The sequence below is a fragment of the Phalacrocorax aristotelis genome, chromosome 1, assembly GCF_949628215.1.
Source record: "Phalacrocorax aristotelis chromosome 1, bGulAri2.1, whole genome shotgun sequence".
NCBI lineage: Eukaryota > Metazoa > Chordata > Aves > Suliformes > Phalacrocoracidae > Phalacrocorax > Phalacrocorax aristotelis.
In genome coordinates, this window is record NC_134276.1 from 24,933,764 (window position 1) to 24,953,453 (window position 19,690).

The 19,690-nt window shown below is 39.9% G+C and overlaps 1 protein-coding gene across 1 annotated transcript in view; it reads left to right on the forward strand.

Moving 5' to 3' along the window:
* Positions 1–19,690, forward strand: part of RXFP2 (relaxin family peptide receptor 2) — a 44,831-nt gene that overhangs the window by 10,639 nt on the left and 14,502 nt on the right. The window contains 11 exon segments of the mRNA XM_075081876.1: positions 121–189; positions 290–361; positions 2,752–2,755; positions 5,027–5,102; positions 6,832–7,038; positions 10,368–10,436; positions 10,439–10,777; positions 12,359–12,415; positions 12,418–12,573; positions 13,856–13,897; positions 13,900–14,061. Coding sequence (XP_074937977.1) covers positions 121–189; positions 290–361; positions 2,752–2,755; positions 5,027–5,102; positions 6,832–7,038; positions 10,368–10,436; positions 10,439–10,777; positions 12,359–12,415; positions 12,418–12,573; positions 13,856–13,897; positions 13,900–14,061 — 1,253 coding nt within the window.

A 19,690-nucleotide genomic window follows, 5' to 3' on the forward strand; every position in this document is an offset into this window, starting at 1 on the left:
CACATCCTCACCTATAAAAAGGAGAAAATCTGAGTCTTAGAGTTCTTAAAGTTTGTATTGAAAGGGGTACGTGGAATACTAAGGATGAACCTGATAGCTTTTGTTCTCTATTTCTCCAAGGGATCTGTACAGCAACATGACTACAAAATTTCATTATATTTTTATAGACCTGAAGTATTTACAAAAGCTGAAAGTTATAAATGAGAATTCCCAGCTGAATTTAAAAATGTAATAATTTAGGTCGTCTTTTTCCTGAAATAAAATACGGAACAATTTATCTTTCTTTTAGCAATCTTTCCTTCAATCCACTTTCTCATCTCTCTGAGGATGGCTTTGAAAGCTTTCAGCAGCTTCAGTCACTGTAAGTAAAAGCTGAAATATTTTACTAACATTTTACACTAAATAATATCCTTTCTTTCCAGGAGAAATATTCATCCATTACAACAGGCATGTGAAGCATTAATTGCCGTTCTATCAGATGCTGAATGTACTTTAATTTTCTATTCCTGTAGGAATGCTTAACAAACTAAGGTAGGAGGCCAAAGTACGTGAATGACAGCCATACAGCTTGCTCCGTTTTACTGCTCTTCACAAATTATAAGCCTAGGAGCAATCAAAATGCATAAATTAAGAACAAATTACACAACAAGCACAGCTAGGGCACCTGGGCAGATAAGGACATAAATAAATGGTAACAAGTATTTTAGAACTTCTATAAACTCTCTTTTGGGGCGATTCATAAAATATTCAGTCCACAGGGCTGATAACTGAGCCACATTTTTTAAATCAGGTATTCTACACAAAGCTCAAATTCAGAAGTTTTATTTCTTCTTCAATTTGCAAAGATTCATCTGAAAGTACTTCTTATAATTTCATTGGATTTGACGCTATAACTTCCTTTTTTTAAATTGTCATTCTGTGCCTTATGGTTTCTTCTTATAAAGCTGTCCAAAAGAAGAACCAAATGTTATTTTAAAATTCACACTATTTTTTGTTAAGCAAAAGGAAAATATCCTGAATTAATCTGAATGATTAATCTGAACAGCTTTCTTGCAACTCATTGTTTGGTATTTTTCCTCTGTGCCACACAGTGAATACTGTAAGTCAACACACAGGGTAACATTCAGTTCTTTTTTGTAGACCCCTATATGTTAAGTGTCCAAGGGTAACAAGGTAAGCAATGTATCTTAAGTCATTACAGTAAGAGCAACATTTAGGAGATCGGTTCAGTTGCCCACAGGTCAGATACCTAGTGCTATTTGACATCCCTACTGCATCCCCACTCCAGAAAGTCTTTGGTCTCTCATGGGGCCTGTCATGTCTGCCTGCCCACACAGATGTCTCAGTTAACACAGGACATGCCAAATAATACTAGATGGAGTATTAGTCTGGAGAGCCATTCAGCAAACCAAAAGCTAGTCCAGGTTGAGATGAGCCATTTGCCAGATCCCAGTGACTGTGTTCTCCCTGGTTTATTAAGTTGCCCACAGATAGCTGTCTGGTACTGTTGGAGATGCCCTTGTGTGTCTATCCCACCTGGCCATCACCTGCTACTCCAGAAGGCCACAGGCCTCTTGTAGGTCTTGTGTCTTATCAGACAGCTCTACATGAGTATCTCAGATGGGCATCTCCAGGGCACCTCAAAATGTTTTTTTGACAGATAACTGAGTCAATCATGTGGCAGCTGTGCCAGAATAACTTTCTTTTAGATTCTTTTTGAAGTGCATTATAGCCCTTTGTTTCATTATTATGCACAGAATTAAACATTTTGAAATAAGGATGGAGACGTGCTCTGCTGCTATATAAACCTTGACCGACAAGGAAAAGTGTAGTTATTTCAGTCTGGGAGCACATTCACCGTGATAGATACTGTACTGCCAATATAATAGTACCACCTGCCTGCCTGTCAAAATGATTGTCTGATCTACTTTTCCATCTCAGAACATGTAGTACAGAAACAAAGAATGTAAGACAGACGTTTCGTTACCCCTCCAAAATCTGACTGGGCTAGAATTAACCAGAACAAAGTGATCTCAGTAATCACTCATTTTTCCAGAAGCCTTGCTGACAGGATGATAGGCATTTTATTTCATGGAATAGACAGTATACAATCCGAAAAAGAGTATTTAAAGTTTAAAATCTTGTGGAAAAAAATGCCACTTGGCTTGGGCCCAGATAAGAGCCAAACCAAATCCTCACATAAAATTTGAAATTCTTGTCAAAAAGAATCTCCCCTGTGTTTTCCTAGAAGTGAAACAGACAACACATCAGGTTCCCTAACCACAGTGACAAGAGGGATAATTTCACAAGATCTCTCCAGCGAGCTGGGAATAGCTGAGGCAGGAACACCTACCAGCTTCTCTGGAAATACAGGAGTCCCTGATCCCAGATTAGGTATCAAAGGCATGTCTGCCCTTGGACCAAACTTCTTCCTATAACAAACATGAGCATTCTCATGGTCCTGTTGACACAGGCATAGCAATAACACTGTTTGTGTTGGTCATAAGCCCTTGCTAGATGCTATACACACATTGTCGCACCTGTCAGAGGTTCCCTGCAGTTCTGCAGTTTCTGGTACAAGTCACAAATGCAGAACTCGTCACTCATCTTCTATCAGGACTTTCAGATTCAGGCTTTCCTTTCCCATTTTACAAGATTAAGATGTTCTTTCTAAACCATACTTGGAATCCTCGGATGCAGTTTCTTATGGGTATAAGTTATTCTTCTCCTTTCATCACAGTCATTTCAAAGGGATATGACAAGTCAAGTGCCTTTTATCTAAGCAGGTCACCTGACTTGGTAATTTTGATTCAGATGTGATGTTTCCCTTCTCTAAAACATGATCAAAATACATCACCTGTAGTCTGCCTTGCCATTGCTGTGAACAACTTTCAGGTTACGCCAGCTGCATTGCATGAATAGAACAGTTTTTGTTGTCCATGTTACTAGAGCATCATTCACAAGATTTCGGTTCTCACTCTTCTAACATTTCACGCACCTTTCCCTAAAATATCTGTGCAGATAATCCCTTGAAATGCTACTGCCTTACAGGAGAGGTTAAAATGTTACACTGCAGTCCAGGTATGCCAGTACCTGCACTGAATTCCTACTGCAATGGACTCGCTCAATATTGCAGGTTTCTGTTACCATTTTTGCCTGTCAGGTGGCTACAGTTGGCTTTGATTATGCCAGGAGTTTCTCCTCCAGTTTAGATCACAGCTAATCAAAACCCCATTCCAGTGACTTCTTTTCTTTTTCCGTTATAGCCAAATGTGCAAAATAATGAAGTTCTGTCCCTGTTTCTGGCCTTATTGGGTTTGCTAATCCTCTAGTACATGCACTCCTGACACTGAATTTGTAGACTGAAGGTCTATTGGGATGCTGCAGAATGAAGCTTTGCTTTCAGACACTTCAGGAAATGCTTACTGAATATATTCAGTACACAAAGTGCCCTTTCATGGCTCTATCACCATTAGGACTTTTATCAAGTGGAATGCTTTTAAGGCTCTCAGTGCTAGTACTGGTTTTGCTTGCATGCCTGTAATATTATACAAACCTTTTCCTTTTAGTATTATTTAATATCACATCTCCATGACACATGGAGTGTATGTCCTGCCCAACCAGCAAGTCCCACGCCATGTCACAGACAGGGGATGGGCTATATTTCTCCATTATTTTGTCTTCAGGGTTCATTTTAATTGTTATTGGCATTTCCCCAGGATCTCTTCTGACAGCTGCATACACCTATTGTTGTCTTGTTCGTGTTTGTGTTACAGCAGAACAGAAGTCAAAACTTTGCATAACTTTTCTACTTACAGGTGTCCCCAGTTGCCTTCCTCGTACCTCTACGCCCTATGCTTTCTTCTTGGCACACTACATGGGCAAAGCAGGTTGCCTCATGACACTCCATATGAACTTTTTTCAATGCTCTGCGTCTCTCTTGCTTCATGTAATGCAACCTACATATGCTGCAAACACACCACATTTGCCCTTGACTATACCCTTCTCTTTCAGTTCTGTGCTCCTTTGTCACTCTTGGGCTGGGAGGGAGGAACGTACATGCACAATAATCATCCCTCTGTCTCAACACACACGTGTCATGACTGGTCCTAGTAGGTGTCTTTGGTCCCTAGGCTCCATTTATGCATGGGGTTGTTCTGTTGCTGAATCATTCACTGCTGCAGCCTCTGCTGCTGGGCAGCTGGCACCTATGGTTTGTGCAAACTCCAGAAACGTGACAGAATATTCAGCTTCCCTCAGCCTACTAGACCGTCTGTATGTTTGTCTGTCCTTCCAAAGGGAGGTCTGTCTGTATTGTCTACAGCAGCTGCTTCCAGTAATTCAAACCCAAAAGATCTGCAGTGCCCTTACCTTTCCTCATCTGGCCCACAGGTACCTCCCAGTACTTTGGATTCCTCATCAAAAGCTTGCAGGTCAGTTTTAGTTTGAACAATGGAGGGCAATTCATGCTTCCCCAAGGAAAAGCTGAGACAATTATACATTTTGCCTTCTTGTCTTACTTCTTCCTCCCTTCTTCTGATTTTCATAGTAGAAGCTGTCTTTTATCTCTGCCTGTTTCAGGCTTATTAGTGCCTTCAGTTCCATGACTCCTTTGTTAGTTGGAAGGCCCTCTAGCCAAGGTTTATAATAATAAGATTTCAAATCACACTGCTATGAGCAGCTGAGCTTAGCACCCAGGGAAAAAGTGGCAGAGACCTGTGCAAGTCACTTCTTGTTCTTTTCCCTTAATGGATATTGCATCGGATGTTGAATGGCATAACCACAAAGGGAGTTCGAGCTAAATGCACATCCTAACATATAACCTTCCAGTAAAAAGCTCGACATGATAAACAATCATAGGATCTTCCCTACTGAATATAGTCACGATTCTTCCATAACATAGTTTCTTTAACACCTATGAGTTAAGAAAAATCTTGTCTGTGTAATTCAAAAATTGATAACTACAAAACCCCCTATTTCATATAATTTATTTACAGATCATGACATTTACATATTTTACAAATACCTGGAAATGATTGAGATTCTAAATATAAAGGAAAGCATGTTTCATCATATGAGGAACTTCTCCCACATGTATGCACGCAAAATAAAAGAAGGGATGATTAAAGGGGTGGTAGGTCCTTATAAAAATGTCCAAAACCATCCCAGGGTGTTGCTTTTCAATATTAATTCCACTGGTAACCCAATTTCTGCAAATAGATGAAATGTTTCAGTATTTTAAACAGAGAAAGGAAACAGGCTCTTCATTTTGTTCTGTCATTTCTAGATCATATCACATTGCTTCTTTTTCTGCCCGTCACACTTTTTTCCTGGCTGAAGCAAATAAATAAAACTGTTTTCTTACTTGGGATTACTGTACCCTTAAGGTTAGCAGGCAGAAGTAGCATTCCCCATTCATGTCCACCAAAATTGGGAAGTGAGTTAAGAAACAGAAAAGCTATTATGTTTTGGACATGAATAAAAGCCATATATGTTCATAGAGAAGATTAAATGTGTGCTGTATAGGCCTCTTAATTCGTTGTCATAAACTATGCCTTTTTCCTTCACAGTATGTCACAGCTACATGCCAGTAACATCAGGTGCTCTGAACTACAACACCTGAGCTGAGGCAAAGGGCTTTAGGAGTGTCACACATCCACACTGAATGCCAGCCAGGATATATACACAAATGTCTCTCGCTTCTCTAAATAATTAAAAAGTCATTCTTGATGAGAAATCTTCAGGCTTATTTTTATCTTCTGATTTCTGTCTTTCAGTCTAGAGTTGTTCCCAAATATTTATATTTGCTTATTCTATGCCATGAATGTAAGCATCTTCTTCAACTGTGCAATGTTCTTTGTGACTTTGTTTCTAAAGAGCTTATATTACACTTTTCCTTTCACTCTTTACTACTTCATGAAAAATTAAGCTCAAATCAGCTACTGTCCACTTGCTTACCAGCAGATGGGGGATGCAATCAACAGGACTACATCAACATGCAAAATCTGATATATCATTGTTCATATATTTCACAGCTATAATTATACCACATCAGAATTCTATTTGCAGATCTATCCTTCAGGCTTTATTTTTTATATATACCAGAATATATTTTTAAATCTTGTAGAAGTCAATGGGATGTAAGGATACATTTCAAAACAACCCCGCTCTTGCAGGCTTTACTGTGTTAGAGCCTTTATGTCCTGTCCCCCAAGCCTTCTTATGAGTGCACTACCATGAAGCAGAGAACTACTTATTTGAATAGTGGTCAAGGAATTGACACATTTAAGATGTGATAATGCTCATTACCAAATTTAAGTAATTCAACAGACATTCCAAAATCTGTAAAGGCAGGCAAAATCCTTCTGCCAAGGACAGTAAAAGATCAGCTTTTGAAGCACGTTAGCATGAAGAACATCCACCTGCACACCCAACCAAGAGTAGCAAAGCAAAGTTCTTAAAAAGTTTGTGAAAATAAAAAATATATCAGCTCTGACTGTTCCTCTCAAGTTGTACAAGAACAAAGAGCAATGACCTAATTGCACATTACAGCAACCTACAGGAAATCACAGGTGATTGCAGCCACTGCCACCAGCATTGTTACTGGGGATCGAAAGGATATGTGCTGCTACCAACATCCTAAGTAAATCCTCCTTTGATTGAATACCTCTCACAATATGCCCCTTGTATGTACTAGGAATTATTTTTTTACAGTTTCTCTCTTCTTCCAGCTCCTTGCACCTAATTGCATAACTGGTACATAACTGTGACATTGGCTGGTGTTTAATCAGCAGCATTAAATATTCATTTCTTTACTTTCAGCTACTTCAGAAAGTTTCACTTATTGCTTATATGCACTCCATGTGCGACTATGCACATCATCAACAGACGGGATTTCATCATTTGAAGATATCTTAGCTAACAATGTTCTGAGCGTATTTGTATGGGTCATAGCTTGTGTTATAAATTTTGGAAATCTTTTCATCAGAATTAGATCATTTATCAAAGCAGAAAATGAGATGCACACCATGTCTATCTGTCACGGTTTTAGCTGGGATAGAGTTAATTTTCTTCACTGCAGATGGCCTAGTGCTGTGCTTTGGACTTAGTATGAAAACAATGTTGAGATAACACAAAGATGTTTTGGTTGTTGCTGGGTAGTGCTTGTACTAGTCAAGGACTTGTCCGGCTTCCCATGCTCTGCCGGGTGCACAAGAAGCCGGGAGGGGAGGGGGCACAGCTAAGAGAGCGGATTCAAACTGGTCAAAGGGATATTCTATATCATGTAACGTCATGCCCAGTATGTTAACTGGGAGGGGCTGGCAGGGGGAGGGAAGCAGCAATTGTGACTCGGAGACTGGCAGTGGCAGTTGGCAGGTGGTGAGCGGTTGTATCGTTTGTGTTTCTGTTTGGTTTACCCTTTTCCTTTTTATTATATTATCATTATTGTTATTACTATAATAATCATAATTATTATCTTATTTTAATTATTAAACTGTTCGTATCTCAACCCACAAGAGGTTTTATTTTCCTTTTGCTCTTCCAATTCTCTCCCTCATCCCAGAGGGGTGGGGGGAGTGAGCGAGCGGCTGCATGTTTTTTAGTTGCTGACTGAGGCTGAACCAAACTATCAAAATTTTCTAAGTATGTACTGAAGGTATTCATAATACATTGATTTGATTAGTACATTAATAAAATTAATATATTAATATGGTATCGTATATTACATTATGACATTATATTATACAAAATACATAACATTATGTATGTTCCAATAATTCCAGTTTGAATTCTAGACATACGCTAGTTTCAAAACATTTAAAAATACTGTGTGTTATCTATTTTTGCACTATTTTCTGATATTCTAAATGAAAATGAGTGTCAAAAAATAACCAAGATCCTTCAATCCCCTGATTTTGGGTAATCAAGATATGTACAAAGAACTCAAAAATTTTTACTTTAATTACCTCTACTCATTCTGTGTTAAAGATTATGGACAAGCTAGCTAGTGTTAGGCTACTTGCTGTCTGAATTTATTCTGCAATGTGTCTAATCATCATAACCTGGTTTTTGGCACAGGAACAAATAAGTGCTTCTGTTATTTTTTAATTGGATATTTCAAAATGTGAGTACTTCCAAATGATCACATCATACCCTGTCCAGCAGTTGTTCCCAAATTAAGAAGCCTCGAACCAAGAGAAATGTGGGACCAAATTCATACTTGCTGCGGCCAAATACTACTTTCTTGCAAGCTTATAGTGCAATAGTGTGACACTGTTTTCTGGTGATTAACCATTTAAAAACATAAAAATAATAGGCCTTATGGCCTATTATTGAAGGGACAGAGTGTACCTTCAGCCAGTTTGCTGATGATACCAAGCTGGGAGGAGTGGCTGATACACCAGAAGGCTGTGCTGCCATCCAGCGAGACCTACACAGGCTGGAGAGCTGGGCCGAGGGCAACCTCATGAAATTCGACAAGAGCAAGTGTAAGGTCCTGCTCCTGAGAAGGAACAACCCCATGCACCAGTACAGGCTGGGGGCTGAACTACTGGAAAGCGGCTCTGCTGAGAAGGACCTGGGAGTGCTGGTGAACAACAAGCTGACCATGAGCCAGCATTGTGCCCTTGTGGCCAAGAAGGCCAACGGTATCCTGGGCTGCATTAAAAGGAGTGTGGCCAGCAGATGGAGAGAGGTTATCCTCCCCCTCTACTCTGCCCTAGTGAGACCACATTTGGAGTACTGTGTCCAGTTTTGGGTCCCCCAGTTTAAGAAGGATGTGGGACTGCTTGAGCAAGTCCAGCGGAGAGTTACCAAGATGATCAGGGGACTGGAGCATCTCTCTCATGAGGAAAGGCTGAGAGACTTGGGTTTGTTTAGCCTAGAGAAGAGAAGACTGAGGGGGGATTTCATAAATACCTATAAATATCTAAAGGGTGGGTGTCAGAACGATGGGTCTAGACACTTTTCAATAGTGCCCAATGACAGGACAAGGGGCAATGGGCACAAGTTGGAACACAGGAAATTCCAGCTAAACATGAGAAAAAACTTCTTTCCTGTGAGGGTGCCAGAGCAGTGGAACAGGCTGCCCAGGGAGGTTGTGGAGTTTCCTTCCCTGGAGACATTCAAAACCTGCCTGGATTTGTTCCTGTGCCTCCTGCTCTAGGTGTCCCTGCTCAAGCAGGGGGGTTGGATGAAATGATCTCCAGAGTTCCCTTCCAACCCTTACCATTCTGTGATTCTGCGGTTCTGTGATTACTTCCCCTCTCTTTGTTCTAGTTAGACAAGCCTACAAACTCTGCTTTCTGACTGTGTGTTAACTTCACACAGGAAAGATTTTATCTTGCATGACTTCAGATGCTTACAGTGCAGATGTCTATGAACTGGTGACTTTGCACCCTCTTTATAGTCAATGAATTGTGCAATTCACCTAATTCTAAAAATGATATCCAAAGTAGGTCTAATGAATCATGTTCCAAAAGTATCTGTTGACTTCATTGACTGTAAAGCCAACCAAGGCATGACTGGATCAAATCTTCAGCTTTGTAAGTCAGGTAAAATTAATTTACCTTGTTATTAGATACATATTGTGGATGTGTAAAATTAGAAGGGATCCCAGGGAAGATATCAGAGATCTTCTGCGTATTTATAACATAGTGTCATATATATACTATATAGTGCCATAGACCTGCCAGGTCTTCCACACTATGCCTTAGACTCTTTCAGCTTGCTGCTGGCTGAAACTGCCACTGCAGTATCCGTACCCTGAGCAGTGCCCAGACACTGCTGTAGCCTCTCTTCAGGGCTGGCTGCCTGTGTGCCAAATACAGCCACTGCAGTGATTTAATATGCACCAAAAGGGTTGTCAAGCACTGGAAGAGGCTGCCCAGGGAAGTGGTTGAATCACCATCCCTGGAGGTATTTAAAAGATGTGTAGATGTGGCACTTAGGGGCATGGTTTAGTGGTGGACTTGGCAGTGTTATATTTATGGTTCGACTTGATGATCTTAAAGGTCTTTTCCAACCTAAATGATTTCTAAACTATGATTCTATGGTTCTGTAATATTCTGTTGTCTGCAAAAGCCACTGTGCTGACCACAGCCAGGGAGCTTGACTGCAGATTGTTGCACGCTCATGGGAGCCTCATTCATCAGCACTTCCACTCTCACTTCCTGACACCAGCTTCCACTCTCCTGTTTCTGATCAGGGGACTCATACCCCCACAGCACACGAATTCTGATGCCACAGTCACAGGGTTAAAATATTTATGAATGCCAGCTAGAGTTTGGTTAAACATAAAAGTATACTATATATAAAGCATTTCACTGATATTTTTCAGCAAATTGTGAAATCTGTTTCTTAACTAGGTGCTGATTTTCTTATGGGGGTGTATTTTTTCTTCAGTGGAGATTTTGATGTAAAATACCATGGACAGTATAAAAATATGCTGTGCTGTGGATGGAAAGTTGACCATGCTGTATGATGGGGTTCATGGCCATGCTATCTACAGAGGTCTCAGTCCTCTTGTTGACATATCTGACCTTGGAAAAGCATTTGGCAATTGTCTTTCCCTTCAGTAATATCCATCCTGGAAAGCAGCAGACAGTAATGATTCTTATATCCATATGGATTGCTGGGCTTGTCATAGCAATAATCCCATTCTAGGATGAGGACTTTTTTGGAAATTATTATGGGAAAAATAGAATCTGTTTCCCATTGAATTCTGACCAAAGAGGATAAATTGAGGGCAACAGGTATTCCCTTGGTATTTTTCTTGGTAAGTTTAATTTTTAGTATGCTATATTTACTGATAGTATTTTACCAGAAAAAAATGGCAGTCTACAGAACAGTCACTGATAGATGCACTTTTTAATACACTATTAATGTTCATGTTGTAATACTTCCCAAAGCCCCACGGGAGGAGCAGAACCTCATGTGCTGCATGCTGGCTGTACACTTAAAAGGGTCTGTGTCACCTGAAGACATCTAATTTTAACTAAACACAAGCAAGTGTAACAAAGAAAAGGAGAAAACATAGAAGGAAATAGTAATTTAAATAACAATGAGGTAATGAAATTACTTTGCGATACTGTGTGTACAACCCAATGGTTTGAAAATTTCTCATTTTCATAAATCAGTAAAATCAGCAGTCTTCAACTACTACTCAGTCTAGTCTTCATTGGATTGCAGAAAATGGTGATAACACAAATAATATGGGATGAAACTTTAAATGTGTAGCTTTATGTGCATTATACTGGCAAGGAATAATGATAAAACATACATATATATAAAATAAACTGGAAATGAGCAGGATAAAACCCAGAAACATCAGCCTGAAATATGTATAAGCTGGTCATGCTCAGCCTCAGAGCGCTTACTCACAGCAAAAACTGAGAATTATTCAAACTGCTACCAGACAATGTTCTCCCTGACCTGCATTCACAGAGCCATAGGTGTTATTTTGCCAGTGTATATATATTTAACAGTTATTCCTCACTTTATCTCTTGATATCAAAAAGATGAAAAATCTGCATACCAAAAGATAAAACTAGTTTTTTAGAATTATAGTGAGTAGAAAGTTAAAAAGGCAATATGCACACCAAATCAGGTTCATGTAGTGGTTTCCCACCGTTAAAATTATTATGACACAATTCTCAGTTCTTCTAGTTTGTTTCAATCCATATTTCCAAGCAAGAGCCTGTTTTCAGGTGCTGGGATCTTGACATAAATGGATCCTTAAATGGCTCTCAGCTATTTATTGGAGTACTCCAGTCCATGGAGATGCCATCTGATGAACTGTTAAAAGTCTTGCTCTACAACATAGTGCAGTGCAATTAAAATCCTAGTTGCACAGCTTGCTCTGCACATGTTCTCCCATCGGTAATTTGGGATGGATATTTATACATAACCAAGGAAGCCAGACTGAAATGAGCATACGCCTCAGATCAGTTTGTCACTTTGCTGGGGAATATGTTGTTCTTTCCATACTATGTGAGAGTCCTGCAGGTAGTTTCTGTTTCAGATTTACTGCAGAATTTCTAGTCAGGAGACCAGACCTCTGTGGAATCATGAGCCCACCCATACTGTGGATTAATTGTGTTTCTGTAGTAACTTCTTACAACTTATTCACATCTCACCATGTAAGAGATGGGAACACGTGGTATGTGAGCAGGCTGTGTGACACTAGACAATATTGAGCTGTTTCTAACATAAAATTGGTATCAATGTACTACAGATACATTAATGTAAAAATTATAACAAAATAATGAAAGAGAATGAAATAGAGAAGGGGTTGGGAGAAAGGGAAAAAAGGAAAGACCATTTCAATGCCATTTATTTCAAACCTTGTTCCCCACAGGTGTGAACATGCTAGCCTCCATCATCATAGTGCTTTCATACGTCAGCACGTTCTGTTCAAAAAAAATGCTCTTCAGACATCAGAAGTAAGGAGTCGCATTTGCAGGGATGTTGCTGTTGCCAACTGATATTTTTTAAGAGTATTCACTGATGCCATCTACTGGATTCCTGTCTTTGTCATTGAAATACTCTGCTTATTCCAGGTGGAAATTCCAGGTAATGCTGTGTAAGAGTATGATTTCTTTTGTTAAAGGTTCATTTTAAACCAAACCAATTCTGCCAGAGGTATTCTAGCTAACCATAGGTCAAGAGTAAGTATTGCCCAAAATATTTGACTTTTTCTATGTTCAGAAATTGAGCTTTAAAGTACATACATAACACCTTCGATCCATGTATGTAGGTGAGAACCAGAATAAGCTATCCAGTGAAGAGGTTCTCCTCTGCTACAGCTGCAAAATCCCATGGTAACATGTATGAATAAGTCCATTAGTGTGATCATGGAGGAAACAAAACTATAACAGGAGGATCTTTTAAGCAACCTAGACACCACATTTGTAAGTACAGGCAATAATTTCCAAGGGCTTCTGAGGAGGCTACAAGCCCTCCCTGCTCCCACAGGGCAGCACACACTCCCCCCTACCAGCCTGTAGAGAAGCTGTATATATGATCTCACATCTCTCCATCACTGTACTGGTTATATGCATCTCTGCTAACCTTGCAGTTGCTAGCAGGTAACATGGTAATAAAGGCATCCTGCTCTCCCATTATAATTCTAGAGAATTGATGGCTCATGTTCACAGAAAATTGGGTAAGTAATTCTCCATAATATGAAAGGCATTAAAGAAACATAGTAAATTATCAATGATTTTATCATAAAACCTATTTAGCCTCATAGGGAGCATTGAAATCCATTCTCACAGCCAGGATAAAAGTGATTACATGTAGGTTGTTAAAAATAAAACACAGACATCATGAGGGTGTTCAGAAGATGTACGACTGTGGCTGGCATGGGATTTATGATGGTGAGGCTCTACACAGCTCAGCTCATGGCCCTCTGAGCAAGTCACTTCACCCCTCTGTACTCCAGGTTCTCCTCTGTAAAATAATAATAACAATAGATTTTGTAAGGCATTTGGAAACCTACTGATGAAATTGCCATGTAAAAAATAGGTATGGGATTTGGATTTCTATTAAATACTATCCTGAAGAGAGATGGACTTCAGCTTATGTTTAGTGCTTTTATTAAGTTCCAGTAGATAACAACACTCTCTGGTGAAAAGCTCTTCCCCCCACACACACCCCCTTCTCATGAAAACCACAATGAGCAATGTTGAATTCAAACCCCTTTCATGTATAAATAATACTATGGTAGCATTCCGCAAAAAATGATATAAAGTAAAGTAAAATAAAAGACATACAGTAAAAATGACATAAAGATATGTTCGCTTCTGTACCATTCCTACAACAGAGCATATGAAATATCTTACCTTTTTCCTAGGCACTGTCCTTTCCTGGATAGTGGTATTTGTTCTGCCAATACACCCATGAACCCCATTCTGTATACTCTCACAACTAGTTTCTTTAAGGAGAAGTTTTCAGAAGTGATGAAAAAACTTTGGCCACATCAGTCATGCGGACAGACAATCCCCTCACCCACAGCTCTTCATTTATGCTTGGATTTTAAAAAAATAACTCCTGAGGACAGTACTAACTTTTATTTACCAATCTACAAATGGTTGTTTCTCAGAAAGATAACAGAAACAGGACCTAACTGCCTTACAGCTGCATTAATCTCTTCAAGATTCATAAGTATACCTTTTTTTTGCCATTACCATCTCTGTATTCATCTTCCCAGAAAATAGAGTCATGAATGTTGCATTCAACAGGGAAGATTTGTATTGCAGATTGAAACACAGGAAGACCATGCACTGGGGCTAAAAATGGCAATACTTTTCTACTATTCAGCCCCCTTCCCCAGAGGTTCAGTGTATCTTTACTTGCTAGCTATAGTCTTCATATAATATATATAGATCAAGGGAAAGGACTTCGGTCTCATTTGGTCTGCACTACCAATTTCAGGATATATCCTTGTGGAGAGGTAGTTCTCCCAGGGTTGGAAGTCATTGGTGAGAGAAGGCCAGAACATTCTATGCAGGGTGTAAATCTATATTAATCTTGTAAGAGTTAAGTAATATGTGAGTTCTGCAGAGTGGTGAATGTCTCTTTGTGCACATAAAGTCACTACTCAGAACTGCAAGACCTGAGCAGTGTTATTACAATATTTTTAAGGTACTAAAAGTCAAGTGAAACTTCCTGTGTAAGCAACAGAGCCCAGACTGAAATAAAAATTAAATAATGAAGCTCTCAGAACGACCCTTGAAAGCAGTCAATTCACTTTTCATTGCATCAGGTTTTATGAAGCATAGGCATCCAGGCAGCATGGGTAAGCACATGCTTGGGGGACCATTTATGGGACTGAGGCGTTTGCAAGAAAGAACAATTCCCTGTTATTAGTTATGTTTTCATAACCACCTTAGCTATATTTTGACTTTATTGCATATGAGCTGCTTACCTCTTATAAATAGAAGAATCAAGCTCTTAGAAAAAAAGTAAAGCAAAACATTCAACATGTGCCATTTTTTTAAGATCTACTAAAGAAAGCTCCAGAAAATGCTTTAGAAGCTCCAGTTCATAGATCATTTCGAAGTATTATCAAATTAAAGGAGTTTGGAGCAATGAGGAAGATCTAGAAAGGGGAGGAAAAAAAACCCAAGTGTATAGGCACGCCACTGAAAATAAAGAGGAGCCTGAAGAGTTAACATTTCTCAGCTGAGATGACAAGACTGAATATGTGCTTCAGGCCCACCGAGACTGCAAAATATGATGGATATATTTGAACAACCACAAAGGCAGGAAGTCAAGTCCAATAAAAAGGTCATTGTACTCTGGCAGTGAGCCCAACTGTGAGGTTTTAACTCAAGTATTCACACATCACACACTTCGGCGTGGGATTCTGCCTGAAGAAATCTAAATTTCCATTTAGGTATCAGAAGATCCTCTCAGTTAGTGACCCAGTTGATGTACTTTCCAGTACCGACCAACCCACTTGGTGCCTTAATTTGATAGACACTGTCCTGCTTGGCCTGAACAGTCCCTGGAGCCTCCTGAGTTCAGCATGTGCCTGGTAAGGGCAGAGCAGGAGTCCAGCGGCAGAGGAGATATAGCAGCTTGCTGGTTCATATTGGTGGTTTCTCTGCTCATAGACGTAGAGGTGAAGAGGTGAAGTAGGTCCTGTCTGCTGCAGGTGCTATAGAAAGTACCTCTTCTCAGACAGAGCAGCACTTTCTACACACTCAGGCTACTATGATGGATGGCGATGCCAGGGAAGGAGCAAAGCAGCCCCACTGTTGGTACCGTGGATGGAGTGGTCGCATGCTGGGGCAGAAGTCAGAGGGCAGCAGCCCAGTGAGGCTGCTTTGCCACCTAAAACACATGTTGCCTCTGCAAACAGAAGTGCTGCCAGCTACCCATCGTCCAGATTTCATGTGGCTGCCCTGGAGAGCCCTGGAGAGAAAATTTCCTCCCCTGCAAGTCCTCCTGACATACCAACTGCTGTACCTCTGTGGCAACCCATGTGCATTGCACTGGCTAAATAATGGAATTTAGAAGGGAAACTGTTCTAAAATACACCTCTCTGGGCACTTCCCTGGGATAGTGCAGACACTACTTGTCATGTTTTCCACTCTGACAAAATCTTCACTTAAATGGCTCTTTTTCTTGACTTTTAGGATAAAGTAGGACTTGATCTTTATATAGCTTTGCTCTCCACCCGAACTTGATTCAAAGACAGAGGGATACTTTTCCAATTCATCAGTAATCTGTTCCAACAGATTATTATTTAAAGTCTGTCATTTATAAAATAAAAAAAATTAATTCAAATTTGTGTTTTCTGGGTTTCCACTTGCAGTAACTGAATTGCCTATGAATATGAAAGAAGAAAGCCTTTCCTGACTAAAATGTCGCAAAAATCTGATTGTCATTGTTAATATTTAAAAGCTATTTGCTCTTTTCAACATGTCTGGGTTACTTCTTCCAGTGTTTGATCACTGTACAGTTCAGAATTTTTTTTCTTACATTTAAACAAAATTTCCTGTATTTAAATTTGTGCCCATGGTCTCCTGCCCTGTCAGCAGGCACCACAGAGAAAAGCCTGGCTCTGTGTTCTTTACTCCCCCTGATATGGTATTTATACCTGCTGGCAAGGTCCTCCCTGAGACTTCTCTTTTCCAGGCTGAACAGTCCCAGCTCTCTCAGCCTCTCCTTGTATGTCAGATGCTCCAGTCCCTGAATCGTCTTCATGGACATCTTCCTTGGACACAGTTCAGTATGTCCATGTCTCTCCTGAGGAACCCAGAAATGGACCCAGCACACTGGGTGTGTCTCACCAGGGCTGAACAGAGAGAAATTATAACCTCCCTTGACCTGCTGGAAACAGTCTTTCTAATGCATCCCAGGAAGTTTTGGTCTTTTTCACTGCAGAGACATATTGCTGGCTCATGATCTGCTTCTTCTCCACCAGCACCTCGAAGTCCTTCTCTTCAGAGCTGTCTTCCAGCTGGTGGGTCCCCAGTGTGTACTGGTGCATGTGGTGATTCCTCCCGAGGGGCAGGGCTTGGCTTTTCCCTTTGTTGAAACTTGTGAAATCCGTGTCAGCCCATTTCTCCAGCCTGCTGAGGTCCCTCTAAATTGCACCACAACCAGCTGGTGCATCAACCCCTTCTCCCCATTTCGTATCCTCTGCAAACTCTGTCCTATTGTCCAGGTCATTAAAGAAGTTGCTGAAGAGTGTTGGCCTCAGTACTGACCCCTGCAGTACTTCAGTAGTGACTAGCCTCCAGCTGGACTGTATGCCTCTCAGCCAGGCAGCTCAGTTTTCAATCCACCTTACTGTCCTTTTATCTAGTTCATATTTTATCAGTTTGCCTATGGGACATTACGGGAGACAATGTCAGAAGTCTTACTAAAGTTGAGATAAACAGCACCCACTGCTCTCCCTTCATCCACGAAGGCAGTCATCTCATTGGAGAAGGCTATCAAGTTGGTCAAGTATGATTTCCCTTTCATACAAACATTCTGACTGCTCCCAGTTTGGCAATGGTTTCCAGGATTATTTGCTCCATCACCTTCCCGGGGATCAAGGTGAAGCTGACTGACCTGCGGTTCCCTGGATCCTCTCTCCTGATCTTCTTGAATATAGGAGTGACATTTTCTTTCTTAGAGTGCTTAGGAATGTGCCCTCATGTGACTTTACACAGTTTCTTAGCATATAAAATATGGGGGGAGGGGATATAAAAGATTTGTGGGATTTTTTTTCCCTCTTTTGACTATAATTCTTTATAAACATTTCCATGGTTATTTGCCTCATTTTTAATTAAAAAAAAATAAAATAAAAAAATAATAAGATCAGAACAAATAGTTGCGCCTGAACAAATGATGCTCATATAATCACCCACCATGAAGAACTAAAAGTAGAGTTGCCTTTGTTGCATTGAACATTTTTACTCTGTTGTTACTGGGATCTGTTTAACAAGCACATAGGAAAAACTTAACAGTTGGTTTTACACCATCATTTTCTGACAGAATGCAGTGATGAATAAAATAATTTCTTGTCCCCCACAGCTAATATGTAACCAATGACAAATGAAATGCGGGAGCAGGAACTGAAGGCAAACAGTGAAAATCTCAAGTGCAGTTCAATTGTCTGCAATGCAGGGAAGTTTTTGAAGGTTGTTATGATGGCAGCAGAGAACATTCCCCTGTACCTTTTATCAGTGAATGACTGATTCACAAGTGCTTCAGCCTTGGAAATCCTAACAGGAGATACTCTAACTCAGAGCTAAATCTTTTAAACGGTAATCTTTTACATTATCTGCCTACCCGAAAGAAAAGATAAAACAGATCAGGCAGGACTGGCTGCAGTCAATCTAAACTGGGTCCGGAGGATGATGTATTTTAAAACAGGGATTTTAAAACTCTTGAAGAAACCGATTCAGGGTTTCAGCAATTCAGGTATTCAGCATTTTCAACGTTTAGTGTTTTACAATAAGTATGTGCCCTTAGGATATTTCTAAAATACTGTGCATTATTCATTGTTTGTCCAGGATAAAAACATTTAGTTTTCCTATTCTGAACAAAGGTTGTTCAGGAGGCACACTGTAATATCAACAAAGGTCCCCTCAGGACAACACATGAATAATGGAGCAGAAAGTAAAGTTAGTCACCTTCCTGTCTGCATAAATCTATAAAAAGTACTTCAGTACGATAGATGATGGTGATGGTGGACTCAGTGTTGAACTACGTCTCTGCATTCAAGCACACAGATGCCTTAAATAAATTATGTATCAAAAGAGAGCCTCTTAATTCTGGAAAAAAGCCTGTCCCAAAAACATATTCATGGCCTAGGCTGCCTTCTCCTATTATTCTACTGTTTAGAAATCAATAATATCAATAGTTTCTGAAAGGTCAAACAAGATGATGTGTTCACTGATATGAGTAGCATTTCAATGTTACCTGTTCTGCAGCCTAAAAATGTAAGAAAAACAAAGCACTGAAATACCCATTGCATGTAAAATAAAATGTTGCAATGCCAAAAAAAATGCAGTGCCAATGCAAATGGCATTGTGCACGCCAGCTGAAAATTAATTTTTAGTCTAATGCCTTTGTTTATTATTTGACTCTCACTAACAAAAGCAAAGGTTCAAGTAGTGCAAGTATTTCCTCTGCGACCTCTCTCCTTCCTTGAAAAGGACAGCAAACCCCAAAAGCATTCTGGGAATTTTGCCTGCACCTAGAAACAGAGTTTCAGGGATTGCAACCAGCCCTGCACCTCCTGAAGCACGGCGTAACTGATGCTTGTAGTGACACTATTTCATCACCTTATCACAAGACAAAACAGAAAACTCAAGTTAGAGTTTAATGTGAAGATGCAAGACACTCTTCTCTTTTGAGGTCTGTTATGTTATTTTTTTAATGCTCCCCACTGTTTGCTCTTTCCTCTATCTGCTTTTTATTCCTGTATTATTTTCCAGCTGGTTTGTGTGCACTGATAATAACATAGTGTAACTGAATGAAATGCTGCTTTTCAGAAGCTGACATTTTAGTTACTTTTGCTTTGCTTTTGCTACCATACATAGAAAGGGCAAGAGAATGACAATGGAGGAATTGGAGAGTAAATAATCTCATTTGTAAAGGTTCACCAAGCAGCACAGCACAAAGGAATTAACAAGATGTTCATGGCAGCTCTTTAGCTCTTTAATCACTCCTCTAACACGTG